General features: G+C 44.8%; 1 protein-coding gene across 1 annotated transcript in view; it reads left to right on the forward strand.

Moving 5' to 3' along the window:
- Positions 1 to 13,274, forward strand: part of LOC106590434 (spermatogenesis-associated protein 13) — a 35,025-nt gene that overhangs the window by 7,963 nt on the left and 13,788 nt on the right. The window contains exon 2 of the mRNA XM_014181476.2: positions 10,771 to 12,366. Within this exon, the coding sequence (XP_014036951.1) occupies positions 10,771 to 12,366 (1,596 nt within the window). The remainder of the gene's footprint in view (positions 1 to 10,770; positions 12,367 to 13,274) is intronic.

Consider the following 13,274-nt stretch of genomic DNA (forward strand, 5'->3'; position numbering starts at 1 on the left):
TCAAATTAGCTAGCCGTGATGGCTGAGCTATGTACTCAGAATATTGCAAAATGTGCTTTCGCCGAAAAGCTATTTTAAAATCTGACATGGCGATTGCATAAAGGAGTTCTGTATCTATAATTCTTAAAATAATTATGTATTTTGTCAACGTTTATCATGAGTAATTTCGTAAATTCACTGGAAGTTTTCGGTGGGAATACAATTTCTGAACATCTCACGCCAATGTAAAAAGCTGTTTTTTGATATAAATATGAACTTGATTGAACAAAACATGCATGTATCGTATAACATAATGTCCTAGGAGTGTCATCTGATGAAGATCATCAAAGCTTAGTGCTGCATTTAGCTGTGTTTTGGGTTTTTGTGACATATATGCTTGCTTTGAAAATGGCTGTGTGGTTATTTGTGTCTATGTACTCTCCTAACATAATCTAATGTTTTGCTTTCGCTGTAAAGCCTTTTTGAAATCGGACAATGTGGTTAGATTAACGAGAGTCTTATCTTTCAAATGGTGTAAAATAGTCGTATGTTTGAAATATTGAAATTATTGAATTTCGCGCCACGCGATTCCACTGGCTGTTGAATAGAGTGGAACGCTAACGTCCCACCTAGCCCATAGAAGTTAATGAGGAACATTTTAAATATATGTCTTTTAGAATAAGGCTGTAACGTAACAAAAAGGGAAGGGGGTCTGATTAGTTTCCGAATGCACTGTACTTTTGAGGAGATGGGAAACGTTGCCCATGCTACATCAATTGGCCGCGCGGTGCATTCTGAACGATTCTGGCTCAAGGATCGCTCTCCTTCAAGGCGCTAGCTCAAAAACCCAACATTAGCACATTGTTTTCAACGAGAAGTACAACACTGCAAATCTTTTCCGAGATGTGCGATAATTAACTTGCTATCTGTAGGATCATATAGCTTTGGAATCGTGACATTGCGTACTTTCAAGGAAAATAAGCACGTTTCTTGACTGTGAGAAGGGATCGCGTGACACAACGTGATTGGTTAATGTCATATGTTCCTTCATTCATTGGATTCCTATCTCCTTTCAATAATATCTGGCAACTGCACCATGCAATGCACCTCGCGCTAAAGAGGCAGACAAATAGGAAAAATACCCTCCTGTTAAATTACACATTTCTCAAGGTAGGAATATCACAAAAATATGATTAATGGCTCATTCGAGAGAAGACATCCTCCTGAGTTATGACATCGGCCAGTATTGAAATCTGACATGTATGATAGACGTTTTCGCGATCTAAATGTTGTAGTCCCATTAACTTCCAGTGTAGTGATAGCGACTTTATCACAGTGTTATGAAATACCTGCCGGATTTCTGCCTGCTTGAACGCCGGTACACATGAAAACATGAAATGACCCAGGGAATCGATGGAACATAACTCAGAGATGCACAAAGACAATATAAGATTCAACATTTGTGAACTTTTCCTTTTTATGTAGACCTACATAGTGGTGTAATCTGATTGACGTAAGAGGGTGGCTAGTGCAGTAGGAGGTTCCACTGTTTTACGCAGCTTATTGTTCTGGCCAGGGTAAAACTACAGTCATTTTGTTGAGTCCTAGATTTGAAATACTGGCAAGCAGTAACTCCAACTCTTTTGCAACAGAAACCTGTGCTGTGAATGTTGGCGCCAGGCATAGGGGTAGTGTGCATTGTGCAAGATGGGGTTGGTTGGGTAGGAAGATGAGTTTGAGATAATACATTGACTAGAGTACAGCCTTAGTGTGCCTGTTCCGTGCTAGAGTAGTCTCTTTCATTCATCAACCTTGTGTCTTACTGGAGTACCTAGAAGCCTTCCAAGAGTGGTATGCAAGGCTAGTATGAGTAGAGAAGGAATGGTGATAGGGCTTTTCTTCTGTTTACAGAAGTGGTCAGAGTGAGTGAGGGGAGCGAGGTTGGTAAACTGTCAACAGAGAAGGTGTAGCATTGAGATAATCCATATGGTGGAAGAGAATGCTAACAGCACCTAATCTTACTCTCACTCACTGGAGCTAGAGATGGAGTGGAAAAGCCAGACAGAGGCTGTCTAAACTATGATAGGCAAGTTAGGTCCTCCATGTAGTATGAACTTTCGCCATTAAGTCTGTATTTGATTAAAAGGTCTATAGCAGAGCCACTGTGTGATCAATTGGGTCTGTGTGAAACTACTCAGATCTCAGGATGGAGATGGAGAAGCAGAGATCACTCCCTCTCACCTCTCTCTGTCTGCCAAATCTGGAGAAAATGGGCAATTTGTTGCATTAATCACAATGGATTAGTGATTCTCATTGCTTAGTCATGCTCACAAAGCCCCTCATCAAAGACTGGCCTGCATTAATCGCTGCCCTACACACACACACACACACACGCTTACACTGAGGCCCACTGCTCCTTGGCCATAGAAAATATACACAGTCAAGGAGAAATGTACACTGAACTAAAATATGAACGTGACATGCAACAGTTTCTAAGATTTTACTGAGTTACAGTTCATATAAGGAAATCAGTCAATTTAAATAAATACATTTAAGCCCTCATCTATGGATTTGAAATGACTGGGAATACAGATATGCATCTGTTGGTCACAGATACATGTACTTTTTTTAAAGTAGGGGCTTGGATCAGAAAACCAGTCAGTATCTGGTGTGACCACCATTTGCCTCATGCAGCATGACATATCTCCTTCGCATAGATCAGGCTGTTGATTGTGGCCTGTGGAGAAAACGATCCCCGTCGCAGACATCGCAAAGAAACAACTTCTTTGCGCGCTTTGAGAACAATACTGTGCCACCGACACGGCCCGCTACCAAAGACTATGGGCTCTCCTTCTCTGTGGCCGACGTGAGTAAAACATTTAAACATGTTTGGGCCGGCAGCCTTGCGAGGGTTGACGGCTGTCCCCACATGCTTCAAGATGGCCACCATTGTTCCTGTTCCCAAGAAAGCTACAGTAACTGAACTAAATTACTATCCCCCGTAACACTCACTTCTGTGATCATGAAGTTCTTTGAGAGACCAGTCAAGGATCATATCACTTCCACCCTACCTGTTACCCTAGGCCCACTCCAATTTGCTTACCGCTCCAACAGGTCCACAGATGATGCAATCGCTTGCACACTGCCCTCTCCCATCTGGACAAGAGGAATATTTATGTATAATGATGTTAATTCACTACAGCTCAGTATTCAACACCATAGTACCCTCCAAACTCATCATTAAGCTTAAGACCCTGGGTCTTGACCCCGCCCTGTGCAACTGGGTCCTGGACTTCCTGACGGGCCGCCCCCAGGTGTTGAAGATGGGAAACATCTCCACTCCGCTGATCCTCAACACTGGGGCCCCACAAGGGTGCTTTCTCAGCCCTTTCCTGTACTCCCTGTTCACCCACGACTGTGTGGCCATGCACGCCTCCAACTCAATCATCAAGTTTGCAGACGACACAACAGTGGTAGGCTTGATTACCAACAACGACGAGACACCTCACCTCCTCCCTGTAGGCTATCAGGAAAATAACCTCACTCAATGTCAGCAAAAGAAAAGAGATGATCGTGGACTTCAGGAAACAGCAAAGGGAGCACAGTCCCCTATCCACATCGACTGGACAGCAGTGGAGAAGGTGGAAAGTTAAGTTCCTCGGTGTACATATCACCGACAAACTGAAATGGTCCACGCACACAGACACTGTGGTGAAGAAGGCGCAACAGCGCCTCTTCAACCTCAGGAGGCTGAAAAAATGTGGCTTGTCACCTGAAAACCCTCACTAACTTTTACAGGTGCACAATTGAGAACATCCTGTCGAGCTGTATCACCTCCTGGTACGGCAACTCCACCGCCCACAACCACAGGGCTCTCCAGAGGGTGGTGTGGTCTGCACAACACATCACCGGGGGCAAACTACCTGCCCTCCAGGACACCTACACCACCCGATGTCACAGGAAGGCCAAAAAGATCATCAAGGACAATAACCACCTGAGCTACTGCCTGATCACCCCGCTAACATCCAGAAGGCGAGGTCAGTACAGGTGCATCAAAGCTGGGACCAAGAGACAGAAGCTGTTTTTCAATCTCAAGGCCATCAGATTGTTAAACAGCCACCACTAGCACAGCGAGGCGGCTGTCTACCTACTGACTTGATATCATTGGCCACTTTAATAAATGGAACACTAGTTACTGTAATAATGCCACTTTAAGAATGTTTACATCTCGCATTACTCATCTCATATGTACAGTTGAAGTTGGAAGATGACATACATTTAAACTCAGTTTTTCACAATTCCTGACATTTAATCCTGGTAGAAATTCCCTGTCTTAGGTCAGTTAGGATCACCACTTTCTTTTTGAAATGTCAGAATAATAGTAGAGATTTATTTCAGCTTTTATTTCTTCCATCACATTCCCAGTGGGTCAGAAGTTAACATACTAATTGAGTGTATTTGGTAGCATTGCCTTTAAATAGTTTAACTTGGGTCAAACGTTTCCGGTAGCCTTCCACAGGCCTTCCACAATAAGTTGGGTGAATTTTGGCCCATTCCTCCTGACAGAGCTGGTGTAACTGAGTCAGGTTTGTAGGCCTCCTTGCTCGCACACGCTTTTTCAGTTCTGCCCTCAAATTTTCTATGGGATTGAGGTCAGGGCTTTGTGATGGCCACTCCAATACCTTGACTTTGTTGTCCTTAAGCCATTTTGCCACAACTTATGCTTGGGGTCATTGTCCATTTGGAAGACCCATTTGCGACCAAGCTTTAACTTCCTGACTGATGTCTTGATATGTTGCTTCAATATATCCACATCATTTTCCATCGTCATGATGCCATCTATTTTGTGAAGTGCACCAGGCCCTCCTGCAGCAAAGCACCCCCAAAACATGATGCTACCACCCCCGTGCTTCACGGTTGGGATGGTGTTCTTCAGCTTTCAACCTTCCCCGTTTTTCATCCAAACATAACGATGGTCATTATGGCCAAAAATAATATTTTTGTTTCATCAGACCAGAGGACATTTCTCCAAAAAGTACAATCTTTCTCCCCATGTGCAGTTGCAAACCTTAGTCGCACCAAAGTATGTTCGTCTCTAGGAGACAGAATGCGTCTCCTTCCTGAGCGCTATGACGGCTGTGTGGTCCCATGGTGTTTATACTTGCGTACTATTGTTTGTACAGATGAACATGGTACGTTCAGGTGTTTTGGAAATTGCTCCCAAGGATGAACCAGACTTGTGGAGGTCTACAATTTTTTTTTCGAGGTCTTGGCTGATTTCTGTTGATTTTCCCAATGAGGCACTGAGTTTGAAGGTAGGCCTTGAAATACATTTACATGTACATGTCCAATTGACTCAAATTATGTCAATTAGCCTATCAGAAGCTTCTAAAGCCATGACATCATTTTCTGGAATTTTCCAAGCTGTTTAAAGGCAGAGTCAATTTAGTGTATGTAAACTTCTGACCCACTGGAATTGTGATACAGTTAATTATAAGTGGAATAATCTGTCTGTAAACAAATGTTGGAAAAATGACTTGTGTCATACACAAAGTAGATGTCCTAACCGACTTGCCAAAACTATAGTTTGTTAACAAGAAATTTGGTTGAAAAACGAGTTTTAATGACTCCAACCTAAGTGTATGTAAACTTCCGACTTCAACTATATATACTGTATCCTTCACTATCTGTTCTTTGCTATCTATTGCATCTTTGTCACTGCTCATCCATATATTTCATATATTCTCATTCCATTCCTTTACTAAGTTGTGTGTGTTAGGTTTTGGTGTGGAATTGTTAGATACTTCCTGTTAGATACTACCTGTTGAAACTGCAGCACTGTCGGATCTAAGAAGCATAAGCAGTTCACTACACTCGCAATAACATCTGCTAACCATGTGTATGTGACCAATAACATCTGCTAACCATGTGTATGTGACCAATAACATCTGCTAACCATGTGTATGTGACCAATAACATCTGCTAACCATGTGTATGTGACCAATAACATCTGCTAACCATGTGTATGTGACCAATAACATCTGCTAACCATGTGTATGTGACCAATAACATCTGCTAACCATGTGTATGTGACCAATAACATCTGCTAACCATGTGTATGTGACCAATAACATCTGCTAACCATGTGTATGTGACCAATAACATCTGCTAACCATGTGTATGTGACCAATAACATCTGCTAACCATGTGTATGTGCGAAGTTGCTGGATATTGGCGGGAACTGGAACACGCTGTTGTACATGCAGATCCAGAGCATCTCAAACGAGCTTAATTGGTGACATATCTGAGTATGCAGGCTATGAACTGGGAAATGTTCAGGTTCCAGGAATTGTGTACAGATCCTTGCGACATGGGGCCGTGCATTATCATGCTGAAACGGGATGGCGGCGGATGAATGGCACGACAATGGGCCTCAGGATCTCATCACTTGTGTTCATTGTCCGTAGCTTATGCCTGCCCATACCATAACCCCGACGCCACCATGGGGCACTCTGTTCACAATGTTGACATCAGCAAACCGCTCACCCACACGATGCCATACACGCTGTCTGCCATCTGCTCGGTACAGTTGAAACCGGGATTCATCCATGAAGAGCACACTTCTCCAGCGTGCCAGTGGCTATCGAAGGTGAGCATTTGCCCACTGAAGTGTGTTACGATGCCAAACTGCAGTCAGGTCAAAACCCTATGTGAGGATGATGAGCTTCCCTGAGACAGTCTCAGACAGTTTGCAGAAATGATTTGGTTGAGCAAACCCACAGTTTCACCAGCTGTCCAGGTGGCTGGTCTCAGACAATCCCGTAAGTGAAGAAGCTGGATGTGGAGGTCCAGGGCTGGCGTGGTTACACGTGGTCTGTGGTTGTGAGTCCGTTTGGACGTACTGCCAAATTCTCTAAAACAATGTTGGAAGCGGCTTACGGTAGATAAATGAACATTGAATTCTCTGGCAACAGCTCTGGTGGACATTCCTGTAGTCAGCATGCCAATTGCACGCTCACTCAACTTGAGACATCTGTGTTGTGTGACACAACTTCACATTTTAGTGGCCTTTTATTGTCCCCAGCACAAGGTGCATCTGTGTAATGATCATGCTGTTTAACTTGTTATGGATAGGGGGCAGTATTTTCACGGCCGGATAAAAAACGTACCCGATTTAATCTGGTTATTACTCCTGCCCAGAAACTAGAATATGCATATAGTTAGTAGCTTTGGATAGAAAACACTCCAAAGTTTCTAAAACTGTTTGAATGGTGTCTGTGTATAACAGAACTCAAATGGCAGGCCAAAACCTGAGAAGATTCTGTACAGGAAGTACCCTGTCTGACCATTTCTTGGCCTTCTTTGTCATCTCTATCCAAAACTGAGGATCTCTGCTGTAACGTGACACTTTCTAAGGCTCCCATAGGCTCTCAGCAGCCGCCAGAACGTTGAATGATGACTCTGCTGTCCCAGGCTGAAAAACAGTAGCGCATTTGGATAGTGGTCGATCTGAGAACAATGAGACGGGTGCGCGCGTGCACGAGACGACTCCATTTTCAACTTTGAGTCTTTGAACGAAAACAGGGTTTCCCGGTCTGAATATTATCGCTATTTTACGATAAAAATCACATAAAAATTGATTTTAAACAGCGTTTGACATGCTTCGAAGTACGGTAATGGAATATTTAAAAATTGTCACGATATGCGCCGGGCGCGTCACCCTTCGTTACCCTTCGGATAGTGTCTTGAACGCACGAACAAAACGCCGCTATTTGGATATAACTATGGATTATTTGGAACCAAACCAACATTTGTTGTTGAAGTAGAAGTCCTTGGAGTGCATTCTGACGAAGAACAGCAAAAGTAATCCAATTTTTCTTATAGTAAATCTGAGTTTGGTACCAAACTTGGTGGGTGTCAAAATAGCTAGCCCGTGATGGCGAGCTATCTACTCAGAATATTGCAAAATGTGCTTTCACCGAAAAGCTATTTTAAAATCGGACACCGCGATTGCAGAAAGGAGTTCTGTATCTATAATTCTTAAAATAATTGTTTTTTTGTGAACGTTTATCGTGAGTAATTTAGTAAATTCACCGGAAGTGTTCGGTGGGAATGCTAGTTCTGAACGTCACATGCTAATGTAAAAAGCTGGTTTTTGATATAAATATGTACTTGATTGAACAAAACATGCATGTATTGTATAACATAATGTCCTAGGAGTGTCATCTGATGAAGATCATCAAAGGTTAGTGCTGCATTTAGCTGTGGTTTTGGTTTTTGTGACATTATATGCTAGCTTGAAAAATGGGTGTCTGATTATTTCTGGCTGGGTACTCTGCTGACATAATCTAATGTTTTGCTTTCATTGTAAAGCCTTTTTGAAATCGGACAGTGTGGTTAGATAAAGGAGAGTCTTGTCTTTAAAATTGTATAAAATAGTCATATGTTTGAGAAATGGAAGTTTTGGGATTTTCGAGGAGTTTGTATTTCGCGCCACGCCCTATCATTGGATATTGGAGCGGTGTTCCGCTAGCGGAACATCTAGATGTAAGAGGTTAATCAGCTTCTTGATATGCCACCTCAGGTGGATGGATTATCTTGGCAAAGGAGAAATGCTCACTAACAGGGATGTAAACACATTTGTGCACAACATTTTAGAGAAATAAGCTCTCTGTGCCTATGGGACATTTCTGGGATCTTTTGTTTCAGCTCATGAAACATGGGACCAACACTTTACATGTTGCATTTATATTTTTGTTCAGTGTAGATAGGATAGCTGTCACAGAGAGAGAGACTGCCAGACCCTCTTTCTCGCTCTCATTCTTTCACTCACACACTCAAAGCTCAGAAACACATGCTGCTAACAAAAGAGCAATCTTTTTCTTGCACTCACATATACACAAAGATTTATGTTACTATACTTAGTCAGCAATAATACTGTACTCCACTCAAGATATATTTTATTCATACTTTACAGCAACATATGCATTTGCAGACTCATAAATGCATAGTGTTATTGGCTAAACATTATACTGGCAGTGGCACCCATTCATTTGTAGTAAACAAATAATTAGGCCTACTTTACTTTTCTGCATTACTCGTAGTGTTTCCTTGAATTACATTCTGAATTCGAAGTGTGTTTTATGTTTCTCTAGCTGATTCTGGTGTAAATCACTTCCTGAAAGGCCTTTTTCCAAGTCGACAGTGTACCCCTCCCTTGTGTGCCACCTTCAGGGCTGTGTGTATGGTAGCAGGCAGTCTAGTGTTAAAGATAAAGGCAACTCTGGCTATTTTGTACTAGTGTGCTTTAAAGATATGCTAAATAAACCACTGGTTAGGCTAAATAGGATAGACTAAATAAACCACTTGATAGGCTATCCTATTTAGCCTATTAGGCTAAATAAACTGCTGGATAGGCTAAATAGGATAGGCTAAATATACTGCTGGATAGGCTAAATAGGATAGGCTAAATATACTGCTGGATAGGCTAAATATACTGCTGGATAGGCTAAATATACTGCTGGGTAGGCTAAATATACAGCTGGGTATGCTAAATATACTGCTGGGTAGGCTAAATAGAATAGGCTAAATATACTGCTGGATAGGCTAAATATACTGCTGGATAGGCTAAATAAACTGCTGGGTAGGCTAAATAACCTGCTGGGTAGGCTAAATAAACTGCTGGGTAGGCTAAATAAACCGCTCTTATTTTCACTTGCACAAGTTCCTTGTGTTTTTATAATGTTAATGGTAATAAAACATTGAAATCAAAGGGCCTTTTAAACGACCAAGGACACTGTAGTAAGAAGAGTAATATAAAGTGTTATATGTTATAAAACAAAACTCTCCTTCCAGACTCACATTAAGCATCTCCACTCCAAAATTAAATCTAGAATCGGCTTCCTATTTCGCAACTAATCATCCATCACTCATGCTGCCAAAAATACCCTCGTAAAACTGACTATCCTACCGATCCTTGACTTCAGCAATGTCATTTACAAAATAGCGTCCAATACTCTACTCAGCAAACTGGATGTAGTCTACCACAGTGCCATCCGTTTTGTCCCCAAAGCCCCATATACCACCCACCACTGCGACCTGTATGCTCTCGTTGGCTGGCCATTGCTTCATATTCGTCGCCAAACCCACTGGCTCCAGGTCATCTATAAGTCTTTGCTAGGTATAGCCCCGCCTTATCTCAGCTCACTGGTCACCATAGCAGCACCCACCTGTAGCACGCGCTCCTGCAGGTATATTTCACTGGTCATCCCCAAAGCCAACATCTTCTTTGGCCGCCTTTCCTTCCAGTTCTCTGCTGCCAATGACTGGAACGAATTGCAAAAATCACTGAAGCTGGAGTCTTATCTCCCTCACTAACTTTAAGCATCAGCTGTCAGAGCAGCTTACCGATCATTGCACCTGCACACAGCCCATCTGTAAATAGCCCACCCAACTACCTCATCCTCATACTGTTAATTTTTGCTCCTTTGCACCCCAGTATCTCTACTTGCACATTCATCTTCTGCACATCTATCACTCCAGTGTTTTAATTACTAAATTGTAATTATTTTTCCACTATTGCCAATTTATTGCCTTACCTCCCTAATCTTACTACACTTTTCTATTGTGTTATTGACTGTACGTTTGTTTATCCAATGTGTAACTCTGTTTTTTTTGTCGCACTACTTTGCTTTATCTTGGCCAGGTTGCAGTTGTAAATGAGAATTTGTTCTCAACTGGCCTACCTGGTTAAAAAAAATAAATGTTACATAACATGTCTTGTCTCTTTAGGCGGGGCAGAGCGACGCAGCCCTGTCTACCAGCGATGACTCCCTCTCCTGTCGCGATGGCTCCTCCACCGACCCTGACCTTCAACCTCGAGCCTGGCCTCGACCCCTCTGTGATCTTTACCCTACCCAGGGTCACTTGGAGAGGGCGCCGCCACCGTCCCTGCTGTCTGGGTGTGGTGCCCAGGTTCAGCTTGTGACCTCTGACCCCCACAGTGAGGAGAGTAGACTGAACGGGCTCAACACAGACACCTGGTCCAGCCCTGTGATAGGCCACCCTGAGATGAAGCCCTACCCCTCCAGGATCAGGAGGCTCTTCTCTACCCAGAGGAAGTGCACCGTTCCTGGGGACAGTTCGGGCCCTACCAGGCCCCTCTCCTTCCAGGGCCCTCCATCCAGTGCCGGGGGCCCGCAGGCTTGGCCAGTCCTGTCAGGGCTTGCCGTCATGGGCTCCTTTAAGAAGCTGCGCTCCTCAGTGCTCCAAGGCATCCAGAACCGAGGGACAGCTAATCCGGATGAGGAGTACATCTCAATAGCCAACCAGGGTGAAGATAATGGAATGGTCATAACCAATCAGAGCTTAAGACTGAGGTGTGGGGAGGGCTATAGAGTGTCCAGTAGGGTGTCTATTGGTCAGCAGATGGCTGGGATGAGCCCTTATGGTTCTGACAATGAAGAAGAGGAGGAAGTAGTAGATAAGGAAGATGGACTGCAGAGAAACACACGCTTTTCAAGGAGTATCCGCAGAGCATATGGGGCGGGGCGCATCTCACTGCTGGACACCGGGCAGAACGGGGAACGCAGGGAGGGTCCAGGACAGGGGGTTTCATCCAATCAGAGGCCAGGTTTAGGCTCCAGTTCAGGGTCAGAGGTGAACCTCCATTCGGAAGAGAGCGTCAACGTGCTGAGCAGACTAAGCAAGAGCGCAGACAATCTACACCTTAAGGCCCCTTTCAGGCGCAAAGCCCCATCTCCCTCTCCAAATGACTCACCAGGTACCCTTGGCTCTGAAGCGGCCAATGTGGGCCCCAGCATACAGAGATCAGCCAGTGCCTCGTCCGTGGACCTTAGGGACCGCAGCCAGAGCCCCGGTCGCCTTAGGAGTCCCCTAGGGGCCAGGGGCCACATGTTGAAGCTAGTGGGCAGCATGACTGACCTGACCGTGAGACGCAGGCCTAACCCGTCCCCCGTCACTTGCCTGGGCTCCCCCGTGACTCCCCTGTCCCCCCTCAGCCGTCTCCACGACGACTACTCCCGCCGTACGCCCTGCCTTCCCGCCAGCGACCGTCAACGGCGGCCCTCGCCCGCCAGAACGAGGAACGTCACTCTGGTATCACCGGAACACACCCCAACCATCCACCCCCGCCCCCAGGGAAGACCAGACCATGTCTTCAGTTTCCCAACCTATAGTGAACCTCTCGCTACAACCTCATCTCCCCTGAGGAGCAGCCTGTGTGAGGGGGGTAGGCCTCAGGAGGGACGGGGAGACGGGTGGAGAGCTCAGTGTGACTCCCCTCCACTCCCCCAGGGGGAGCCATGTGAGAGCCACAGCAAACACCAGCCAGAGGTCAACGCAGAGGTCAAGACAGAACCTAAGCTGGTAAGATAATACTTTGATGCTCTAATCTGCTACACTGGCTCAGTCCTACTGGAATGTCTGGACTACTGGTCTGAAAGACATCATCAGGTGAAAGCGATGTGCTGGTGGTGACATCTCATTCCTATTTATTCAGCGGGCTCAAAGGGAAGCATAGTGAAAATTCGTCATGGGGGTGAAGGCAGACGGTCTCATCCTTATCAATTGGAGCAGAATGATCCGTTTGTAAGGCCTTTATCCTCATAATTCGATCTTCTGGCAGTGACCCTTGTCTTGTGAAATGGAGCGTAGTAGTGGAGATATCTGGTGGTTTATGAAGTGATCTTTGACTATGTCAGGTCTCTTAAAGTCATTTAGATAAGTGAGTGTTGGCGCGTGTCTCTGGCTAACCAAATAATCCAACGCTTGCGTGCCCATGCCTAGTCCAAAGTTCCCGTCCAACATGATATGTCAAGTCAGTTGTCAATCAGGCTTTACAGCCCAGCTGATTGGCCCTAGCCCTGTGTCACATCTACTGTCACTTTATCTGTGTCTCATAAGCGTCGGTCTGGTGTATTTGCCACCACTGTGATTGCGTGACTCCCAGCAGCCACAGCCCTAGCAGGGTCACGTGTAGGACGGCTGTAGAGGCCGGCCAATCTGAAGGAGCAGAACAGGCACAGTTAATTATTAGGTATTGTTTATGATTGGTGGTGGGATTGGTTGCATAAGCAAGCGGGGCTCCCGTTCCAGTGTGCTGTGGCTGGCTGGTTATCAGTATGAGCAATGCTGTCCCCTCCCCTCCCTTCCCCGCTCTGCCCTCAACAACAGGCAGGCAGGCCACAGGGACAAAGTCCACTAGTCACGCTGGGCCTGGGAGAGTTTACAGAGAGATCTAGGAAAACACTACCGACACAACCAGGAATAATACA

This window comes from Salmo salar, chromosome ssa29 (genome assembly GCF_905237065.1).
Source record: "Salmo salar chromosome ssa29, Ssal_v3.1, whole genome shotgun sequence".
In the NCBI taxonomy this organism is placed as follows: domain Eukaryota; kingdom Metazoa; phylum Chordata; class Actinopteri; order Salmoniformes; family Salmonidae; genus Salmo; species Salmo salar.